The sequence below is a fragment of the Bombina bombina genome, chromosome 5 (assembly GCF_027579735.1).
Source record: "Bombina bombina isolate aBomBom1 chromosome 5, aBomBom1.pri, whole genome shotgun sequence".
Classification (NCBI taxonomy): Eukaryota; Metazoa; Chordata; class Amphibia; order Anura; family Bombinatoridae; genus Bombina; species Bombina bombina.
The window spans coordinates 622,972,134-622,996,363 of NC_069503.1; the positions used below are offsets into that span (position 1 = coordinate 622,972,134).

At 39.3% G+C, this 24,230-nt stretch overlaps 2 protein-coding genes across 2 annotated transcripts in view; one reads left to right on the forward strand and one right to left on the reverse strand.

Annotated features, from left to right (window-relative positions):
* Positions 1-1,833, forward strand: part of LOC128659656 (tubby protein homolog) — a 146,365-nt gene extending 144,532 nt beyond the window's left edge. The window contains exons 11-12 of the mRNA XM_053713228.1: positions 656-824; positions 1,626-1,833. Of these exons, the coding sequence (XP_053569203.1) occupies positions 656-824; positions 1,626-1,759 (303 nt within the window). The 3' untranslated portion in view covers positions 1,760-1,833. The remainder of the gene's footprint in view (positions 1-655; positions 825-1,625) is intronic.
* Positions 1-24,230, reverse strand: part of ELP2 (elongator acetyltransferase complex subunit 2) — a gene marked incomplete in the record, with an annotated part of 749,242 nt that overhangs the window by 597,068 nt on the left and 127,944 nt on the right. The window contains 2 exon segments of the mRNA XM_053714582.1: positions 17,750-17,850; positions 17,948-18,043. Coding sequence (XP_053570557.1) covers positions 17,750-17,850; positions 17,948-18,043 — 197 coding nt within the window.

The window sequence follows — 24,230 nt, forward strand, 5'->3', positions numbered from 1 at the left end:
TTCTTACTTCCATGATTCAGATTGAGCAAACCATTTTAAACTTGTTTTCAGTTTATCACTGTTTCAAATTTGCTTTATACTCATGGTTTTCCTTGTTATAGAGCATACCTAGGTAGGTAACGTGTGCATGTTTAGAGCACTAGATGTCAGAAAACATTGCTGCCATCTAGTACTCTTGCAAACAGACAACTCTATTAAAACTATTCCTGTAAGACCACTGCCATATAGAGCTGCATACACGCTTCTGAACTTACCTACCTGCTTTTTAACAAAATTGGCAAAAAAAAATCTAAATCATGAAAGAAAAAAATTGTGTTGCATGTCCCTTTAATTTTTAGAGTTACATTCTTTTATTGCAAAGCTTTTTTGTTTTATTTTTTCTAAATGTAAATATTCCTGTGTATTACTATCTCATAGTGTCTGATGTTAATTGTACTGCAGAAACGTAAAACTACAGATCTATTTTGTTATTGATGTTTATAGTGAGATGTTTAAAAAAAAGATAAAAAATGGCAACATCTAATGTTAACCTAAATTACATGATAATTGCAAGATAAACTTTCATATGTTTTACTGGAAATGTTGCTTAATATATTTATGAGTATATTTGTTTAGGCATTAACAAGTCTGTAAAAATAACATTTTTTTCTTAAAGGAGCAAGAATCTCTCTTGTCTCTGAAGAAGGCCGGCAACCCAACTGTCGTTCAACTAGAAAGCAAAAAACCAATTTTTAACACTGAGACAATGACATATGAATTAAATTTCAATGGACGAGACACCCAGAAGTCTGTGAAAAATTTCCAGCTTATTCACCCCAATTATCGTAAGTATTTACTTAACAGAACATTCACTTTCCACATACAAAAGTTAACTTTCCCTTTACTGAATATAACTCATCAATTTAATAGACTATATGAACATTTGAATAAGAACATTCAGAAGTTGCGTTCTCATAGACTTTAATGTAAATTTTATGCACTTTTCAAATGTTACATTCACTGTACAAAGGTAGGTTTCCTTCTATACACATATTTGATATGGACCATAGAATAGCAGAATGTCATAGGGAACATGTACTTTACTATAATAACACAAATGTTTGCACAACCTTAATAGATAGATACACTGATATAGACAATGAGCAATAGTTTAGTCAGATATACTGAGTGTCACAGTCTATGCCTGAACAACTACAATACAGCTACATATAAATACACATTGGTCAGCTGCAGAGAAATCACCAAATTTGGTTGGGGGATGCAAGAATATATATAGGGGAGAGAGAGAGAGAGAGAGAGAGAGAGAGAGAGAGAGAGAGAGAGAGAGATGAAGACACTGCACTAGCTGGATATATTAAAAGTTAATCAGAACATTTTATTTAGGTGACATTTCAGGGACTAATGTGAGCTTGGTCTACAAAACGTCACCTAAAACAAAAAGTTCTGATTAACTTTTCATAAAGCCAGCAAATGCATTGTCTTCACCTCGATTTAATTTGTTTCCCTCTTGCACATTGGTAGTTGCAGTATACAATAATTAATTAACTGAGAGTGCAGAATCCAAAAGATGATTTGTATTGTTTCTTAAGTAAATTCTAATTACTCTTATTTTTTTGTCTTTGCAGCTGAGGACACAGTGATGCAATTTAGTCGCAAGGACGACAACAAATTTAACCTGGACTTTAAATACCCTTTGTCCCCATTCCAGGCATTTTCTATTGCCTTGTCCTGCTTGGATAAAAAATTTGCCTGTGAATAAGATGCTGTGAATACCAATAACATCAAACGCAGACTTTTTTCTTTTATATATTAAATAAAAAGTTCTAAAAATTTTTACTCAAAGAAATGTGCTTTTCTTTCAACATGAAATCTTTATAGTTTATATTTCTACATTTTCCTATATTGTACAGGTAGCCCTCAGTTTACGCCGGGGTTAGGTTCCAGAAGGAATGGTTGTAAATTGAAACCATTGTAAATTGAAACCCAGTTTATAATGTAAGTGAATGGGAAGTGAGGGAGATAGGTTCCAGGCCCCTCTCAAAACTGTCATAAGTAACACCTAATACATTATTTTTAAAGCTCTGAAATGAAGACTTTAAAAGCAAAACAGCATTATAAACCTAATAAAATAATCACACAACACAGAATATATAATTAAACTAAGTTAAATGAACAAAAACATTTGCTAAACAGCATTACAAACCTAATACAATAATCACACAACACAGACTTCACTTGCTTTTATCTGTAAAAAGTTCTTTCTATGCATTCCAATCTGGACTGATTTATAGACAGGAAGATCTTGTTCCTTTGAAATCTGCTCAATAGCTCAGGTCTGGTTAAACTGATTAATTTCAACTTGCCTGGCTTTGCTGCAACACAAGCGGACAGCTCTACCTTCTGGCTATTTTAATAAATTCACTTCTTCTCAATGCTTTTCAATAGCAGTCACATGACTGGGAAAAAAAGGTTGTTATTCTGAAACGGTGTAAATTGAACAGTTGTAAAACGAGGGCCACCTGTACTTTTATTATTGTATTTGCCTTTATGAAGAAATACCATAACAGTCCAGGTAGTTATTCAAAACCTTCAGCCAAATCCACATAAAACATTAGCTCAGTTTTTCTACATAGTTTAACCCTTTAACTGCTGAGCCATCCCTGTGCTGAGCTGTTTTGCTGTTTTTAGATGCTGCTCACATTTAAGCCCTACTAAAGCCATTTTTTCTGTACGAGAAACATACATTTTATATTATCTTTTTTTCAGAAATACAGCAGATTCAAATTATGCCATTCATTTTTGTGCATATCATGAATGTGAGAAACCTGCAACAAAAAGTGTGAACAATGCATTTTTTACTTAAAATTTTAACAAAAATTTATAAACAAATGTTTGTGTGTTCCCCCCTAAACTCTATAGTAAAAAGGTGGTGGTTATCCTCATATAAATAAGGGCCTATGGGTATAGTTATGTAACTTTGATATGCACATAACGCGTCCCATGACTCTATATTCAAATATATGGACGTTTATTCACGTCAAGTGATCACTATTATCACAGTAACCACCTGGCTATTAAAACATATAGGAATGTACTGTATTTTTAAAAGAGGGATTCTGGGCTTTAAAACATTGGGTTTTGGGGGTCTCCATGCCTTATTAATGGATTGCTATAAGTGTGTGTAACAGCGTGTGTAACTGTGTGTATTTATTGTTTTTTTTTTAAATTGTGCTTTAAACTTTAACCCCTTACTCTAATCTGACATAGATCTACGTCATGCGGTGCAAAGCTCAGCGTTATGCATAATGTAGATCTACATGAGACATGTTGGAAGCCCATGCAGTCTTAGGTTGTCAAGTGATAACTGAGAGTTACTATTTTTGGTCTTTGGACTTCTGCCTTCATATAGTTACAAAGCGCAATCAGTGCTCCGTTACCATATGAAGCCAGATTCCCAGATCATTAAAGACAGTAGGAGGTGTGGGAGGGAGGGGAGGAGCGGGACAGATAGGGCGGGGACTTATGGACTCTCATCATCCTAATAGAAAATATTTTTTTATAAGTTAGCATAAATTTCGTTTTGATATGATGAGAGTCCACAAAGCCATGACGTGTGGGATTTAATACCCAAGCTGTGAATCTACAAGGAAAAAGGGTGTGACAAAATAAGACAGTTCCCACTTACCAGACACTGCGGTCTGAAGGATTTTCCTGCCAAAAATCACTTTTAATGAAGCAAAAATATCAAAACCATAAAATTGTCAAAAGAGGAAAAGAAGACCATGTTGCAGCTTTGTAAAGCTATTCCATTGATGCTTTATTTTTAAAAGCCCAAGTAACTGAGTGGTGCTGGGAAGAGAGAAAGATTAAAAATCTTTGATGTTAGGGTTCTTTGCCTCCCCAAAGTGCCGGGAATTTAATCCCACATGTCATAACGTTGTGGACTCTCATCATCATATGAAAAAAATACCTATAAACTGGGTGCTGGTAAACAGCTACCAGTACATAATATGGCTGTTACTAGTGGGAGGGGGAAGGGTTAGAGCAGGGAGGTGGGAGGTTTGAGGAAGGATCCCTACAATGCAGGAAAAAAACAAACAAAAAAAGCCATAAACTTTATACTGGCAGACTGTCAACCCAATACCTAATATGGTGGTAAGGAGTGTGGGGGAGGGTAGAAGAGAGCTGTTTGGGAGAGATCAGGGAGCTGGGATGGTAATCCCTACACTGCAATACTATTACCCTTACCAGCTAACTAATTAACCCCTTTACAGAAGTGTAGTGCACAGTATTAGCAAAAAGCAATGGAAAAGCCATACATGTCTTATATTTCTAAACATGGTATACCAGAGAATGTTTAAAAACCATTTATGTTATGACTGCACAAGCGGTATGTAAATAATTTCAGTGAGAAACCAAAAATTTGTGAAAGTGTTAACTATTTTCTTTATATCATTGTATTTGGTGGCAAGATGGTGGCACACAATACACCAATATGAGCCTAGATCAACACCTGGGATTAAAAGCAAAACTGGAAGAGTTAGTTTACAGCATCTGGCCAAAAGGGTCAAGTTCAGGAACCATATCAAGGTCTCTCACCATCCTGGGTCTCTAATACAGTCGAACAATGCATGCCGTCAAACACACTGGGAACCTCCCAAGGGTGCACAGGCATATGTAATCTCCCACGATACATACAAATTTATATATATATATATATATATATATATATATATATATATATATATATATATATATATATATATATATATATATATATATATATTATAAAAAGGCTCTATTTCTGTTTGGAGAAATAGGAAAAATGCTAAAAAATGTCTGGTATTTTGGTAGTTTTCCTCTGAAATTCCCAGTAGCAAAAAGGGGGAGGGGGGTTAAACCTAGGACAGATTCACATAATATACGGTTAATTAACAAATATTTCACCCCTTAGCAAGCCTCTCTCTATTCCCAAATAATCTAGTCTTGCTCCTTAACTATACTGAACTGATTAATTTCTTCTATTACATCCAGTTGGTTTTAGACTTATCCAACACATCACTAACAGCCAGAGCGGGACATAAAAAGAGCAGATGAGGTCAGTCCCATGTAATGCGCTCCAATATTGTGTTCCAGCCACATAATCATTAAGAAATGACACAATTCTGCCTCAGGGATGGTAAGCGCTGCGGAATCTGTTGACGCTCTACAAATAACTAATAATAATAATAATAATGAGACAACCAGCTTTATTTAAATTAAAATTAGCAAGACTACAATTATAAATTACTTACAAGCAACACTGTTCATCAGCAATGACACTTTTATTAATTTATATTTTCTTCCCTCTCATACTGCAGCATACTGCAGTACACATAATTCATCTGTAGGGACTTCAATAGACCAGACTGGCTAAATTTTATATAAAAATCACCAGGCAGCTTTCAAATTCAGCTCTCCTTGCACTGTGTGTGGCAAGTCCCATGCAAGTCTATAGACCAAGGTCTTTCTTTTACTCAACCTTTATTAGAAGCCATGATTACAGTAATACCTAAACCTGATAAACCAAAAGACAACGTCGGCAGTTATAGACCACTCTCCTTAATAAATGTTGACATCAAGATTTATGCCAAGATCTTGGCAAATCGCCTTAATCCCATCCTTCCGAAAGTCATCCACCCGGACCAGGTTGACTTCATCAGGGGCCGCGAAGCAAAAGATAATACCACCAGATTACTCCACGCACTATTTACCTCCCACAACTCTAAAGATCCCCTTGTTCTCCTCTCCACGGATGCCGAGGTCTTTGACAGGGTCGACTGGCATTTTATGTGGTCGGCCCTGTCGAGGTTTGGCCTCCCAGACAAATTTATAGCCAGAGTACAAGCACTCTATAATAACCCTCGTGCTAGGATAAAAGTCAATGACACAATCTCCCAGGCTTTCCCAATATCTAACGGCACCCGACAGGGGTGCCTGCTATCTCCCCTGCTGTTTGCCATTACAGTTGAAATCCTCGCAATCCAAATCAGAAACGATCCTAATATCACTGGTATCCCGTTCGGTGACATCCACCAGACTTGTCTTCTTTATGCAGATGACATTATTTTCACTTTACGGGCACCCAAAACTTCTCTCCCTGCCATCATACAAGTATTAGAGTTATATAAACTGTTTTCAAACTATTCTATAAATATGGAGAAATCGAGCATTATCCCCATTCATGTAAACCCTGCAGAACTAGACTTCCTTAAAAATGACACCCCTTTCGCTATTACGAATTTACTACGATACTTGGGCCTTAATATCCCTAAAAACCCTCAGGATTTATTCCACGAGAACTTCCTAAAACTTCAAACTGCCATCTTTCCATTACTGGATACATGGCATAAACAGGGACATTTGTCTTGGATGGGTCGTATAAACTGAAAAAAGGAGGAGGACCCAACCTATATTGTCACTAATCAAACATATATATATGTAAGCCAATAGTAAAACTTTGTATATCTTACAGGGGCAAATGCTCATTACATTCGAAGATTTGTACTTCAATCGATTACTTTAATTACTTGGCAATACCCCGCAATCCTGGAGGATAGTGAGCAGACCAATATAATGCTATATAAAGTTCCCAGGTAATAAAGGTATAAAAGTCCTGAGTAAATATTTCCCATAAGTGGAACTTTCGTGCTCATATGTAAACAACCCTGTTACCCGGTAAGTTAGTTGCAGATATCAACAATAGTATTTCAGAGGCAGGTATACAGACTAAACAGTCTCCAAACATAAGGCTAGTTTCACTTACCGGCTGCCGTATTACACCGGGTACCGACCCGTCCACTAACCGCGGAATGAGATCCTTCTCCGGCAGCCCGGGAGTCTTTTGTGCGCTTCACCGGGCCCCAGCCCGTCCACCATTAGCGGAACAAACGCCGTCTCCAACAGCCTGACTGTGTCTCGGACCTGGGTGTGTCTCTAAACTCCTCACTGATTGGTCCTTGTGGGGAGTCAAGCCTCTGATGCAATATTGTTGAATCGGAGGAACCGGAGAAGTGTATCTCAACAGTCCCCGTAATCCAATGCGAATGTCTTGTATACCAAAAGTAAACTGTACCGGGTGTAGGGAAACTTATGTTTCTATGCAGCGGGATACTGTGTCTTTGATCAGCAATAACTTTGGTCCGCGTCTCCAGCCGGCAAATGCAGCTAAGTGCCTAGCAGTGGCAAAAGGAAGTCCAAGAGAAAAAAGAAGAATTTGCCAGGCACCTTCAATAACTTAAAAATTAGTAAACTTTATTGAATCAAAGTTAAAACATGTTTTAACTTTGATTCAATAAAGTTTACTAATTTTTAAGTTATTGAAGGTGCCTGGCAAATTCTTCTTTTTTCTCTTGGGTCGTATAAACGCCATAAATATGATGATTATTCCTAAATACCTATATTTATTTCAGGCCCTTCCAATCGCAATACCAAGACAATTTCTACGCACGCAACAAAGAATGTTAGAATCTTTTATCTGGGCCTTTAAAAAACCAAGAGTGTCTCGTCATACACTATACTTTAGAAAGGAAGAAGAAGGTCTTAATCTTCCAAATCTATCACTATATTACAAGGCGGCACACCTCACCCGAATAATAGCGTGGAATCATAATTCCCCATTTAAAACCTGGGTACAAATTGAGGCAGCACTACTCCAGCAAACTTCGATGAGAGATCTCTGTTGGCTCCCTAAATCTCACAGACCCGCCTTGACCAAGTTTAGTGAATGTATTAAAACAACTCTTGCCATCTGGGATTCTCTTATCCAGCATCCTAACACCCTTTCTACTATAATCTCGCCCATGACCCCATTTTTAAACAATACACTCTTTTTTCGACAACACCAATTCAAATTTGAGACTGAGACCTTGAGCCACAAAAATCTACCTATATTTCTACTTACAGACTCTTCCTTGATTAAGGACAGAATTTCTCTAAGAGCCTCACTAGGTTCTCCAATTCACAGTTGGTTCTCCTATCTTCAAATTCGACAGGCTATCCTCGACTGCCCGCAAAGACATGACTGCCTTCGCTCACTTACACCTTTTGAAAAACTATGCCTAAACCTGGACATACATAAATCCCACCTATTCACTACACACAAACTACTTAGGACCCTTCCTTCGATCAGTTTACCCTCCTTTATCACCAAAAGGGAGACAGAGCGCCAGCCCGGACTTTCAAAAGAGGATTGGTCATGTTGTTTCCAACTGACACACTCAGCTTCAATATCCTTAGTACTAACTGAACTTAATTATAAAATCATCTCTCGATGGTACCTTACCCTCAGAGACTGTCTGCAATATTCCCAGGGGCTAACCCGATCTGCTGGCGGCACTGTGGAGAGGTTGGCACCTTGGCTCATATATGGTGGTCATGCGATAAATTGTCGAATTATTGGGCCCAAATAGAACAATGTATTAACACTACTCTGCACACTCAATACTCCCTTACTGCCCTTATGATACTATTGAACTTAGTTCCAGATATACAGTGCGTTTATCGCAAAAAATTATTACAGCTGATGATCACAAGTGCCAAACGACTCATACCTAGGTTTTGGAAGCAGCAACACCCCCCCACACTTTCCGTCAATGGGAATCAGAGCTGACTTATCTACTATCCCTTGAGAAAAGACACTATTGCTTGATAGGGAAAAAAGATTTCATACTTGACATCATTTTTATTTGGGAGCAAAGAGCGCAATAAGGTGTAGTAAAGATACCCATTGTATTAAATTACTAACCACTCTCATTTGTCCACAAATCAGTATAATATTCACTAACCATGTTAGCCTAACACAGTGCGAGAAAACTTCTTTTTATTCTACAACTAGTTACCCCTCCCCTCCCTTTCCCCTCCACCTCTGCCCTTTTCTTTTCTCTCTTTTCTTTCTTTAAATATTGATCTTTTCTTTTCCTCATTATCCCTCTCTCTTGTGCTAACTCAAATGCTGTAACACCCGCAGGTTTATTTAGAAGGTTTATTTTTATTTTTATTGTATTATGCAAAGAATGATAATTGTACGTTTGAGTTATTGCTATTGTCTGAAAATTGTCAATAAAAATCATTTGAAACAAATGTCCAATTTATGCATTGGCTCAAAAGGAGGAGCCTGCAAAACCCTTAACTCTATGTTAAGATCCCAAGGAGGAGACATAGGCTTGATAACAGGTTTAATTCGTACCAGAGCCTGAACAAAACAACTAACAACAGGAAGTTTAGCAATCTTTCTGTGGAACAAAACTAAAAGATGAATTCTGCACTTTCAGAAAACTGACAGATCAACCCTTATCTAAACCATCTTGCAGAAACTGAAGAATCCTCTCTTCAAGGGCCCCAGATCACTCACTAACCAGCCAAACTGGCATCCATGGAATTTATTTCCCATGACGGCCGCAGAAAACCCATCCCTTGAGACACGGAATAAAGGCTGATCCCCCAAAAAAGACTAACACTACCTGGTCCAACAGAATCAATTACCTCAATCTGCCCACGAGAGGGAGAATAGATCCCCAGAGTGATCCCAAGGACCATCCTACACATGCTCAAAACAAACTTAGAAAAACCCAAGGTTGGGACAAAACTATAGCCCAGGGAGACAAACTTCCTAGAAGAACAAGGACCTGAAACAAAGTCCATACTCAGGGAAAAACGTCCCAAAAAGGACCCAAGGGCCACCCTCACATCCCTGACACAGCACCATACCACAAAAGGTGCTCCAGAGAAACCGCAAGTTTCCTGATGCATCATAGTCAAGTTGAAATCTTCAGGCTAGACAAGCATAGACAGGATAACTATCGCAACAGCTAACAAAGAGCTCTCCAAGAGAACACCTAGCCATCTAAAACAAGAACTCGCAACGACCAGCTCCCAGGTAGGAAGGCTGACTCAAGGTATTGTGGAACTCAAACCACTGCATAGCGCCAAAAATCTCGACAACAGCTCCCAACCAGGGTACCGGGCTCCAAGGAGCGTCCCCTCCCAGCAGCAGAAGCCGTCAGATAAGGGGACGGCATCAAAAGTCCCCCCCACCGTAGGGGAGGACAGACTCAAGAAGAAAAAAATGGTCAATATTGCATAGAGCAACCGATCCCCGACCTTCCCTCCAGGGTAATGGTCCCAGCCCAAAGGCTTAGTCAAAGACCGAAGACAAGAGTCCCAGACCTCTGGAAGAAAAGGATGGATCTACGAGGAGCAAAACCCCCGAGAACTCCGACCGCTACTAAAACCGGCATGCTACCGTGAGTCAGGACAGACTTTGTGCTCGGGTTGGAGACCCCCTACACTGCTGCCTTCCATAAAGAGAAGCACTTCCCAAGGGAAGAGAGTTCTCAGACCCGCAGCATCCGAATATCAGAATCCAACAATTAACAGGAGTCTTACCTGGGTTCAAACCCACAGCCTCCTGCTTCAGGAACGGTGGAGCCAGTCACTACTCCACATCTCCCTATGCCAAGATTCTGAGAAGGCAATAAGGGAACAAAACCCCTACAAGGCAAGAAAATCAAAGACCCACAGGTTGTCATAGATACTGAGGTAACTCCAAATCAAGGAGAACACACAAGAACCCATCCCCCACTCTAGGAGAGAAAAGGGAACTAAAGCAGCGGAAACCACCCTACCAAAGAGGCGAGACCCCTCGGCCAATATTGCCAGCCCAGTTGAAAAGACAGCTGGAGTTAACAAGGAACATCAAATGCCCCAGAAGACCAGTAGGGACCCGTCAGAGAGACCTTGAACCTAAGCCTCAGGCAGATAGGAATCTCCTATGAGAAACAGAACCCCGTCCCCTTCCAAGGGACACGTGGGAACACAAAACCTAAGGTTACACAGAACCATCAAAGCCCGATCCAGGGAGAGACATGGTCCTAGGCCAGAGTCCTCGAAAAATGGAATCGATTGAAAGATCTAACTTCCTGAGGAACCCTAAGCTGCCTCCTATCATTAGGAGCGCACCATCTAAAGTCCATAGACTTGACGACCTAGCAACAACCTCAAACCCAAGAGTCAGAAAGAACTCTTGACCAGTTTAGGATTCGGCACCCAGTGCTCCTGGATCGCAAGGTAAATCTTCGTAGACAAGCTTAACTACTTGTTACACACGCTGGAAAGGTAACAACCAGCACCCGAAGGTGGAAGTGAACCCTGGACCTTCTGCTTGCCATCCCAGTGAGCTAAATAGAAACCACCCTCCAGCCCCAACAGAGCATGGAGGATACATGGTCATCTACCTGACCCCCCTGACCTCCACTTTCAAGCCCGAAGGCTAGATCTGCAACGAGGTCGAAGATAACACCTGAGCGTTGAAAGACCATGGTCAGACCAAGGGTAGATCCTATATGGAAGAGACAACAGTCTCCAGAGATCCTTGCAGAATCGGTCTCCCAAAAACCCCTTTAACAGGATAAAAGCTGGGGGCTCCGCAGCTCCCCACAGAAGGCAGGGTAACCCCTGCACTCCACCTCTTTAGAGCAAACGCAAGTCTGAGCAAAGGAAGGACATGCCCGCACTTCCAGACCAGATGACACAACTAAAGACGGGAAGGAAGGAGACTCCGCCACCGCAAAATAATGCATAGGGCTGCAACAACTAATCGGTAAGTTTGATCATAAAAATAGTTGTCAACAAATCTCATTATCAATAAGGTGGTCAGCGATTAGTTGGTCAGTTGCACAGCACCAGCTGCTTTAATCTGATAATCTACTGCAACTAAGATTGTGCAAAAAAATTGAATTTATTTATTTTTTTAATCTTTTTTCTATCCGATTAATCAGACAATAATCATCCAATTAATCGGATAGAAAAAAAAAATAATAAATAAAAAATGTTTGCACAATACCATGTGCAGGAGTTCATTGGATTAAAGCAGCTGGTGCTGTGCAATTAACCAACTAATTGCTGACCACCTAATTGATAATGAGATTCTTTGACTATTTTTATGATCAATCTTACCGATTAGTTGTTGCAGCCCTACTATTAGACTAAAGAGTCAACATCCGGAAGAAACCTCAAGTGAGGCTGCAAATCGTTCACCACTCAGGACACTAGACCATGGAGATCATTCACATCTCCCAACTCCAAAGGAATGGAAACTATGGTTCTGAGTCCCTAGGGACCTCTAAGAACCATGATGACGTCTGAAAAAGTCAGACCCGTATCCCAGGCGAATAGCCAGAAAAGCCAACCTTACCTTAAATCGGAACTCACAACCCTCCGTTCGGAAACATATCTACACACTAGGCCTCTTACTTCGAAATAGGATCCGAGCTCAGAGTCTATATCAATAGGCCAAGTGACATTCAGAATCTGAAAGGATTAAATCAGCACCACAAGGGTGACATGAACCCACGTAACAGCAGAAAGCGCCCAACCAGTATAAGTACACTCCAGAACTGTCCAAGAAAATTTGACCCAAAAGTTCTATAAATGAACTAGAAAACATAATTTTGTTATCCAAAAGTGCGCAACTTCTGTGGAAGTGTCCACGCGACCACAAAATCGCAAAGAAAAACAAATCAAACACATCCAATCCGGACCAAAATCAAAGGAGGGCAGCACCCGCGGGTGAATGGGACCAGCCGATCAGAGACCCCATTCACCCAAGCTCAGAACTGGAACTGAAACATAAAAGAAAAAAAAGAAAAACAGAGACGTTAAGGAGATTAGCTTCATCCCAACACGTCTAATCCAGCATCTAAGGCCTCAGATCCCTCTGCCCACTAGGACCGGAATCCTCTAACATTGCCAAAACATGTCTTAAAAGGACACGGAGACTTGCCAGCCTATAACGGAAGGCAAAATCATCCCTCGCCGGATCAATGAAAGACCCCAGCCCTGAGGTTGGGGCCCCTGAAGCCTCAGATGCCAACACTTCCCCAGGAGGCCGAACTGAATCAGGCGATCCCACGCCCGACAGGCCCTGGTTAACAGAGCACAGACAGTATCTTAAAAATATTTCACTTGGGAGATATAAATGAGCCAGCGCCATAGAAATGGCCATGCGGAACCGTGCCGTAACCTCTGGTGGAAGAAAGCCACCTTCCCGGAGAAGGAGTAAAAGCCATAGGGACATCTGCTTGCATAGCCAAGAAAGGGTCTGGGGCACACGCCTCACGGGACATGGAAACCTTGGAGGCCGATGGCTCAACGCACTCTAAGGTCCCTGATTCGGGATAAGAGTAATCTAGAACGGCAATCGTAACATAACTGATGGGCATGGATAACCCTGGCCATTTCATATTAAGACATTACATTCATATATCGAATAAAATAAATAAATAAAAAGAAGAAAATGTGTGATTAGTAAAGTTAGTACACAGTGCACCTGTGCTTGCCCCACAACAGCCCCTCCTGTAACCCAGTCTCCTCCTCCTGTACTCTGCCTGCGCGCCATCCATCAACCACTCCTGCAGTATAACAGAGCTAATAATGTTGTGGGCTGCTGTTTATTAGAGGATTAAAAGCGGTAAAGTTTCTGTAAACATTTTTTTTGGGGGAGGAGGGGCAACAATAATAGCAGAAATACCGGAGTACAATACACAGCCTGGGGGGGGGGGGGGGGGGTAAATAGCTGTACTAGGATATTTAGGCTGTTTAAATTTGTCTGCAGCACATGAATTTTGTTTTGCTTGGTCCCTGCTCCAGTTTGAGATCAGGTTACATTCCCGACTGCTGTGGGTGGAGATCTGGAGACTTGACAGGAATTCAAGTTCCTCCACAGAGCTGGATAAATTTCCTGATGTGTGAGAAGAGAAAAGATAAGCAGATGCTGTAGTGTCAGACACCCTCCTCTATTACATGTTGCTTCATGTGAGTATGGGGTGTGTTGTTTCATGTGTGTATGCATGGATATGTGTGTTATGTGTGTATGCAAGGGTGTGTGTTTCATGCGAGTATGGGGTGTGAATGTGGGGTGTGTGTGTTGTTTCATGTGTGTATGGGGTGTGCTGTTTCATGTGTGTATGGGGTGTGCTGTTTCATGTGTGTATGGGGTGTGCTGTTTCATGTGTGTATGTGTTATGTGTGTATGCAGAGTGTGTGTGTTTCATGTGAGTATGGGGTGTGTTGTTTCATGTGTGTATGCATGGATATGTGTGTTATGTGTGTATGTTTCATGTGAGTATGGAATGTGTTTCAGGTGTGTATGCAGGGGTGTGTTGTTTCAGGTGTGTATGTGGGGTGTGTGTGTTTCATGTGTGTATGGGGTGTGCTGTTTCATGTGTGTATGTGTTATGTGTGTATGCAGAGTGTGTGTGTTTCATGTGAGTATGGGGTGTGCTGTTTCATGTGTGTATACAGGGGTGTGTGTTTCATGTACCTATTGGGTCTGCTGGTTCATGTGTGTAAGCAGGGGTGTTTGTGTTGTTTCATGTGTGTATGGGGTGTGCTGTTTCATGTGTATATGCAGGGGTGTGTGTTGTTCCATTAGTGTATGCAGGGGTGTGTGTTATTTAATGTGTGTATGCAGGGGTGTGTGTGTGTTGTTTCATGTGTTTGTGGGATGTGCTGTTTCATATGTGTATGAAGGTGTGTGTGTGTTGTTCCATGAGTTTATGCAGGGGTGTGTGTGTTTTTTCATGCGAGTATGCAGGGGTGTGTGACGTTTCATGAGTGTATCTGCAGCATCATGCAGATCTGTGTACGGCTGGAATGACCAATCTAGAACTCAGTGCCCAAAATGCAGTCCCTAAGTACTTATCTGGTCTCACAACCAATTTTACATTACTCCTCTATCAGTCCCCAATTACAATAGAGATAATGTCTTATAAGTCAATTAACACATTAATACCACATGCTGCCTATGCACCCACGAGTCACTATTTAGATACCAATGAGCCAATGTGCGTTTTGCCTATCATGTGTACAACAAGCAGCTTTCTCTTGTTGCACACGTTGCCACTGATATTTTTAATTGTGTTTTTTGCCCCACTTGAAAAACTTCTGCGGACACCCATCTCCAGAGGGAGTAGAGCTTCATGTCTAAACAGAAGTCTATGAAACTATCCCAGCATCACCTGTGGCAGGCTTGTGATTACAGCTCCATTGACAAAATTTACATTGCACAGCCTTTTTCCCTCTCTTCTAGGAACTATCCATCGAGGGAAAATCTGGGATTAATATCCCTGTAAATCTTAAATAATTCTGAGCACCTCTTTCCTTGCCTTCTCCTTGATAAGGCAAAGAACTACAGAGAGGAAATGGGAAGTAGAAGTGATACGTAAAGCTTTGGTGTGGGGTGTCTTTGCCTCCTCCTGGTGGCCAGGAGATGAATTCCCACAAGCAAGGATTTATGTGGACCACCACCTTCGAAAGATATTTTTTATAAAAGCATTTAAAACTGTCATTTTATTAGGAAAATGTGCATTGTTTCGCAACCCTGAGACACACTTGAAAAGCTTCTTGAATTTTGATTATTTTACAGTTACTTTGGACCTGTCAGTGAGGTGCAGCCATATCCCTCTAAGCACATTGGGCAGGGAGTTAGTAACATATTTAGGCACTCTTTCTGCTCTAGAGGAGATCTGCATGCAGGAATGGGCCAACATACCAGCAACAGTGTGTGACAACCTTGTGAAGACGAGAAAACGTTTGACCTCTGTCATTGCCAACAAAGTATTGAGATGAACTTTTGATATTGACCAAATACTTATTTTCCACCATAGTTTGCAAATACATTCTCTCCAAATTGTCTGGATTTGTTTCCACATTTTGTCTCTCATAGTTGAGGTATACCCATGATGAAAATTACAGGCCTCGTTCATCTTCTTAAGTGGGAGAACTTGCACAATTAGTGGCTGACTAAATACTTTTTTGCCCCAGTGTGTGTGTGTGTGTGTGTGTGTGTGTGTGTGTATATATATATATATATATATATATATATATATATATAAATTGTATTTATTGCGTAGGTGGCATTTCAGGGTGCAAGTACCCTTCCTCAGACCACACAAGATAGTAAAAACCAAAGTCCCACCCCAGTGAAAATTGTGCCAAAAATGGCAGCCAATCATGGTGATGAAAAACAATAACAGCCCATCAACATAGGATTGTGCAGAATACACTATATACCAGCTCCAAATAAAATAATCAGTCCTAAGAAATATACCAAACTTCTGTGGAATACTAGAACAATGACCTCATCATCAGTTACTGGACGTTCATGTTAAACCACACCACAAAATGTAGTGCACCCAACAGGATCATGAGATATAACCAGCTAAAACTCACCAAAAAGAAAATAATCACTATGAAAATTGGGGCATTATTCATACATTTGTCCCGGAGTTATCACCACTGCTAGTATAAACATAATTATGTGTTGTCACATAGCTCTGTGCAGCAGTGAAGGGGGTGTGGCCAGGAAAATCATTGTGTTTAAACTTGGATGTGCCATCACCCCAGTACATGACACGATAATAGAGAGCTAACGTTTGGCAAAGATAGTTCATATACAATTACATAGCTAATGGACCTGGATACCATGGTAGTTGGATTAATTTTAAATGCACATAATAAACTTAACGGTAGAAAAATAAAAACATATGTGAGTGCCGAAGTTATCCCTGCTATTGTTCTAAGCAGAATATTCTATTATCACAAAGCTCAGTGCGACAGTGAAGGGGGCGTGGCCAGGGGAATCCCTGTGTTTAAACTTACATCACAGCCACTGGACTATAAAAGGCCTGGTATCTGCCAAAGCTGCATTGTCAAAATAAGTTATGAAAATAACAGCAGTGTAGTAATTGAACATCTATACATATATAGGTCACCCAGTGGTGCATAGTTCAGAAAAAAAAAGTGGTGTTCATAGCTTCTCATAACTGTTAATATCATAAGGTATTTGGACACATGGTGCCCCTAGGTGCAAGCTAGGATATAACATTTGTAAGTTAAATGCCTTTGACAGATAGCGGTTTTAAGGTAATATCATATTTCTGCAAATCATGGATGCAAATTTCAGCTCAACTGCGTATTAATATTATCAGTTATTTGTAGAGTGGCAACAGATTCCACAACGCTAATAATAATAAATCATGGACGCAAATTTAAGCTTGACTGCGGATTATCTCATTCGACCCCGATCAATGTACTGTGGAAGTTTAAAACTCCTGCAAATCTTAGAAAGGCAATGTTTAGTGCTATTTATTAGAATGTTATTAGTTATAGACTCAAACTCTTAAAAGGATGTTCCAGACAAAATTGGAATCAATCTGGATGCATTTAAGTTGTGAATAGAATCATTATTGTAATATACATGTATTAGCAAAAATGCTTATAACAAAAGCTATAACTGTTTCAAAAGTGTATTTCAGTGTGCACCGTGCGCCAGCATTTTAAACATAGCACTTGCTCAGAGAGCCTAAGGTGCTTAAATCATCTAGTAATTACTCAATTTGTTAATTGCTCTGAGCAGCTGTAGAGAAAAATGCTAACACTAAAACAGTGATGACTTTTACTAGATGCATTTTTTGCCAATACATGTATTTTGCAAATATATTTCTATTGAAAGATGTAATTGATCTATGTGCAATTTTGAATGGGATGTCTCTTTAAGTAAAATTAGTTTGATATGCTGTGAAAGGTGGTTCAAAAAGTATTCATATATTTATTAAAAAGTGGATAATATATTCAGCCAAATAAAATAATACACATTTATATTCTATTACATGATACAATGTTTGTGGATCAAATACTATTTACAACTTACCCGCTCTAACCATACTCCAGATTCTTCATCTGGTCCCCAAAGAATCATGGTTTTGTCCATTGACGCTGACAAGAGACTCATTGGTTGTATAATGCTGCCATCTGCAGGAAAAACCACATCATATACATCTTATAGAGAAAATATACAAATATACAGTATATTAAAACTTTAATAAATTCACAACAAATTATATTATACCTTTCGAAAAAGATTGTTGCCAGTGTACAGCATAAACTGAATTTTCATGACCAGCCAAGACACTTTCCAGTGTTACTGCATAAGAGGTTTCCCCGTCTAAAACCAACACAAAAATAATAAGATAACTACCCTGTAATCACAGACAGGTAAAAAGCTTCATATCACTTAGCACACTAATATACTAATATTATATTAATGTCATCTGTTATACAGTTTAATGTAGTATAATTCTATTTATACAATATGCAATGAATGATATCCATATTTACTTTAATAAATAATAACCAAATAAATTACAAAAGCATTATGACATTGTGTATACATTATAGATGCTGTAAAAATCACTTTGAATAAAAAAAGACAATTTTTGTAATCAATTATTATGCAGCACATTGCATATTCAATATTTCAAAGAATAAAAACACAGTAAATATTTCAAGCGCTAGATCCCTAGGTTGTTTCACCTAGATGGCTTGAAACATCTTTATTACTATTTAAATTTGGTAAGAGGATTCAATATAAGTCCAATGCTTATTACACTGGAGCACAATAATTAAAGGGACATAAAACAAAAAAACTCCAATGCACACAGGTTAAAGAGCAATTCATTTTTTTAGAGCATGTCATTTTAGCACTAGTGATCCTGCTAGCCTATGTGTTTAACCTCTGCAAAGCGGCTCTGGAGCGACAGAGAACTATTGCTGTTTGAGACCAGCAGTTCTCTGCAGATCCTGAGCAGTACTTTAACTATGTGTTTAGCCCCTTTACCACTATAATGACTCCTTAAAGTTGTTTTTTCAGCAAAGGGTTTGTGCAACTTTGTAGTTATTATATAGAAAAGGTTTTACAAATTACAGAAATTAACCCCTATATACGTCACGCAGTACTTTGCCAATTGTACCGCATAACTTATATATACGTCTGAGCTGCAGGAAGCTCCAGCAGTCTCGGCTGTAAAGTTTAGAATTTTACAAAATATTTAATTAACCCCTTACTTACCAGACCGTTGTTCAATTTTCTTACTGTTAAGGACCAGGGCTATTTTTACATTTCTGCGGTGTTTGTGTTTAGCTGTAATTTTCCTCTTACTCATTTACTGTACCCACACATATTATATACCGTTTTTATCGCCATTAAATGCACTTTCTAAAGAGGTTTATTTTCATCATATCATATAATTTACTATAAAAAAAATATAAAATATGATGAAAAAAATTAAAAAACAACATTTTTGACCCCCAAAAACTGTTAAGAATCTTCAACCACCAAAAAAACATAATTTATGTAAGAACTTACCTGATAAATTCATTTCTTTCATATTAACAAGAGTCCATGAGCTAGTGACGTATGGGATATACATTCCTACCAGGAGGGGCAAAGTTTCCCAAACCTTAAAATGCCTATAAATACACCCCTCACCACACCCACAAATCAGTTTAACGAATAGCCAAGAAGTGGGGTGATAAGAAAAAGTGCGAAGCATATAAAATAAGGAATTGGAATAATTGTGCTTTATACAAAAAAATCATAACCACCACAAAAAAGGGTGGGCCTCATGGACTCTTGTTAATATGAAAGAAATGAATTTATCAGGTAAGTTCTTACATAAATTATGTTTTCTTTCATGTAATTAACAAGAGTCCATGAGCTAGTGACGTATGGGATAATGACTACCCAAGATGTGGATCTTTCCACACAAGAGTCACTAGAGAGGGAGGGATAAAATAAAGACAGCCAATTCCTGCTGAAAATAATCCACACCCAAAATAAAGTTTAACAAAAAACATAAGCAGAAGATTCAAACTGAAACCGCTGCCTGAAGAACTTTTCTACCAAAAACTGCTTCAGAAGAAGAAAATACATCAAAATGGTAGAATTTAGTAAAAGTATGCAAAGAAGACCAAGTTGCTGCTTTGCAGATCTGGTCAACCGAAGCTTCATTCCTAAACGCCCAGGAAGTAGATACTGACCTAGTAGAATGAGCTGTAATTCTTTGAGGCGGAGTTTTACCCGACTCAACATAGGCAAGATGAATTAAAGATTTCAACCAAGATGCCAAAGAAATGGCAGAAGCTTTCTGGCCTTTCCTAGAACCGGAAAAGATAACAAATAGACTAGAAGTCTTACGGAAAGATTTCGTAGCTTCAACATAATATTTCAAAGCTCTAACAACATCCAAAGAATGCAATGATTTCTCCTTAGAATTCTTAGGATTAGGACATAATGAAGGAACCACAATTTCTCTACTAATGTTGTTGGAATTCACAACTTTAGGTAAAAATTCAAAAGAAGTTCGCAACACCGCCTTATCCTGATGAAAAATCAGAAAAGGAGACTCACATGAAAGAGCAGATAATTCAGAAACTCTTCTAGCAGAAGAGATAGCCAAAAGGAACAAAACTTTCCAAGAAAGTAATTTAATGTCCAATGAATGCATAGGTTCAAACGGAGGAGCTTGAAGAGCTCCCAGAACCAAATTCAAACTCCAAGGAGGAGAAATTGACTTAATGACAGGTTTTATACGAACCAAAGCTTGTACAAAACAATGAATATCAGGAAGAATAGCAATCTTTCTGTGAAAAAGAACAGAAAGAGCAGAGATTTGTCCTTTCAAAGAACTTGCGGACAAACCCTTATCCAAACCATCCTGAAGAAATTGTAAAATTCTCGGTATTCTAAAAGAATGCCAAGAAAAATGATGAGAAAGACACCAAGAAATATAAGTCTTCCAGACTCTATAATATATCTCTCGAGATACAGATTTACGAGCCTGTAACATAGTATTAATCACGGAGTCAGAGAAACCTCTATGACCAAGAATCAAGCGTTCAATCTCCATACCTTTAAATTTAAGGAATTCAGATCCGGATGGAAAAAAGGACCTTGTGACAGAAGGTCTGGTCTTAACGGAAGAGTCCATGGCTGGCAAGATGCCATCCGGACAAGATCCGCATACCAAAACCTGTGAGGCCATGCCGGAGCTATTAGCAGAACAAACGAGCATTCCCTCAGAATCTTGGAGATTACTCTTGGAAGAAGAACTAGAGGCGGAAAGATATAGGCAGGATGATACTTCCAAGGAAGTGATAATGCATCCACTGCCTCCGCCTGAGGATCCCGGGATCTGGACAGATACCTGGGAAGTTTCTTGTTTAGATGAGAGGCCATCAGATCTATCTCTGGGAGCCCCCACAATTGAACAATCTGAAGAAATACCTCTGGGTGAAGAGACCATTCGCCCGGATGCAACGTTTGGCGACTGAGATAATCCGCTTCCCAATTGTCTACACCTGGGATATGAACCGCAGAGATTAGACAGGAGCTGGATTCCGCCCAAACCAAAATTCGAGATACTTCTTTCATAGCCAGAGGACTGTGAGTCCCTCCTTGATGATTGATGTATGCCACAGTTGTGACATTGTCTGTCTGAAAACAAATGAACGATTCTCTCTTCAGAAGAGGCCAAAACTGAAGAGCTCTGAAAATTGCACGGAGTTCCAAAATATTGATCGGTAATCTCACCTCCTGAGATTCCCAAACTCCTTGTGCCGTCAGAGATCCCCACACAGCTCCCCAACCTGTGAGACTTGCATCTGTTGAAATTACAGTCCAGGTCGGAAGAACAAAAGAAGCCCCCTGAATTAAACGATGGTGATCTGTCCACCACGTTAGAGAGTGTCGAACAATCGGTTTTAAAGATATTAATTGAGATATCTTCGTGTAATCCCTGCACCATTGGTTCAGCATACAGAGCTGAAGAGGTCGCATGTGAAAACGAGCAAAGGGGATCGCGTCCGATGCAGCAGTCATAAGACCTAGAATTTCCATGCATAAGGCTACCGAAGGGAATGATTGTGACTGAAGGTTTCGACAAGCTGTAATCAATTTTAGACGTCTCTTGTCTGTTAAAGACAGAGTCATGGACACTGAATCTATCTGGAAACCCAGAAAGGTTACCCTTGTTTGAGGAATCAAAGAACTTTTTAGTAAATTGATCCTCCAACCATGATCTTGAAGAAACAACACAAGTCGATTCGTATGAGACTCTGCTAAATGTAAAGACGGAGCAAGTACCAAGATATCGTCCAAATAAGGAAATACCACAATACCCTGTTCTCTGATTACAGACAGAAGGGCACCGAGAATCTTTGTGAAAATTCTTGGAGCTGTAGCAAGGCCAAACGGTAGAGCCACAAATTGGTAATGCTTGTCTAGAAAAGAGAATCTCAGGAACTGATAATGATCTGGATGAATCGGAATATGCAGATATGCATCCTGTAAATCTATTGTGGACATATAATTCCCTTGCTGAACAAAAGGCAATATAGTCCTTACAGTTACCATCTTGAACGTTGGTATCCTTACATAGCGATTCAATAATTTTAGATCCAGAACTGGTCTGAAGGAATTCTCCTTCTTTGGTACAATGAAGAGATTTGAATAAAACCCCATCCCCTGTTCCGGAACTGGAACTGGCATAATTACTCCAGCCAACTCTAGATCTGAAACACAATTCAGAAATGCTTGAGCTTTCACTGGATTTACTGGGACATGGGAAAGAAAAAATCTCTTTGCAGGAGGTCTCATCTTGAAACCAATTCTGTACCCTTCTGAAACAATGTTCTGAATCCAAAGATTGTGAACAGAATTGATCCAAATTTCTTTGAAAAAACGTAACCTGCCCCCTACCAGCGGAACTGGAATGAGGGCCGTACCTTCATGTGAACTTAGAAGCAGGCTTTGCCTTTCTAGCAGGCTTGGATTTATTCCAGACTGGAGATGGTTTCCAAACTGAAACTGCTCCTGAGGACGAAGGATCAGGCTTTTGTTCTTTGTTGAAACGAAAGGATCGAAAACGATTGTTAGCCCTGTTTTTACCTTTAGACTTTTTATCCTGTGGTAAAAAAGTTCCTTTCCCACCAGTAACAGTTGAAATAATAGAATCCAACTGAGAACCAAATAATTTGTTTCCCTGGAAAGAAATGGAAAGTAGAGTTGATTTAGAAGCCATATCAGCATTCCAAGTCTTAAGCCATAAAGCTCTTCTGGCTAAGATAGCCAGAGACATAAATCTAACATCAACTCTAATAATATCAAAAATGGCATCACAGATGAAATTATTAGCATGCTGGAGAAGAATAATAATATCATGAGAATCACGATTTGTTACTTGTTGCGCTAGAGTTTCCAACCAAAAAGTTGAAGCTGCAGCAACATCAGCCAATGATATAGCAGGTCTAAGAAGATTACCTGAACATAGATAAGCTTTTCTTAGAAAAGATTCAATTTTTCTATCTAAAGGATCCTTAAACGAGGTACCATCTGATGTAGGAATGGTAGTACGTTTAGCAAGGGTAGAAATAGCCCCATCAACTTTAGGGATTTTGTCCCAAAATTCTAACCTGTCAGGCGGAACAGGATATAATTGCTTAAAACGTTTAGAAGGAGTAAATGAATTACCCAATCTATCCCATTCCTTAGCAATTACTGCAGAAATAGCATTAGGAACAGGAAAGACTTCTGGAATAACCGCAGGAGCTTTAAAAACCTTATCTAAACGTATAGAATTAGTATCAAGAGGACTAGAATCCTCTATTTCTAAAGCAATTAGTACTTCTTTAAGTAAAGAGCGAATAAATTCCATCTTAAATAAATATGAAGATTTATCAGCATCAATCTCTGAGACAGAATCCTCTGAACCAGAAGAGTCCAAAGAATCAGAATGATGGTGTTCATTTAAAAATTCATCTGTAGAAAGAGAAGATTTAAAAGACTTTTTACGTTTACTAGAAGGAGAAATAACAGACAAAGCCTTCTTTATGGATTCAGAAACAAAATCTCTTATGTTATCAGGAACATTCTGCACCTTAGATGTTGAGGGAACTGCAACAGGCAATGGTACATCACTAAAGGAAATATTATCTGCATTAACAAGTTTGTCATGACATTTAATACAAACAACAGCTGGAGGAATAGCTACCAAAAGTTTACAGCAGATACACTTAGCTTTGGTAGATCCAGCAGGCAGAGGTTTTCCTGTAGTATCTTCTGGCTCAGATGCAACGTGAGACATCTTGCAATATGTAAGAGAAAAAACAACATATAAAGCAAAATAGATCAAATTCCTTATAAGACAGTTTCAGGAATGGGAAAAAAATGCCAAACATCAAGCTTCTAGCAACCAGAAGCAAATGAAAAATGAGACTGAAATAATGTGGAGACAAAAGCGACGCCCATATTTTTTGGCGCCAAAAAAGACGCCCACATTATTTGGCGCCTAAAT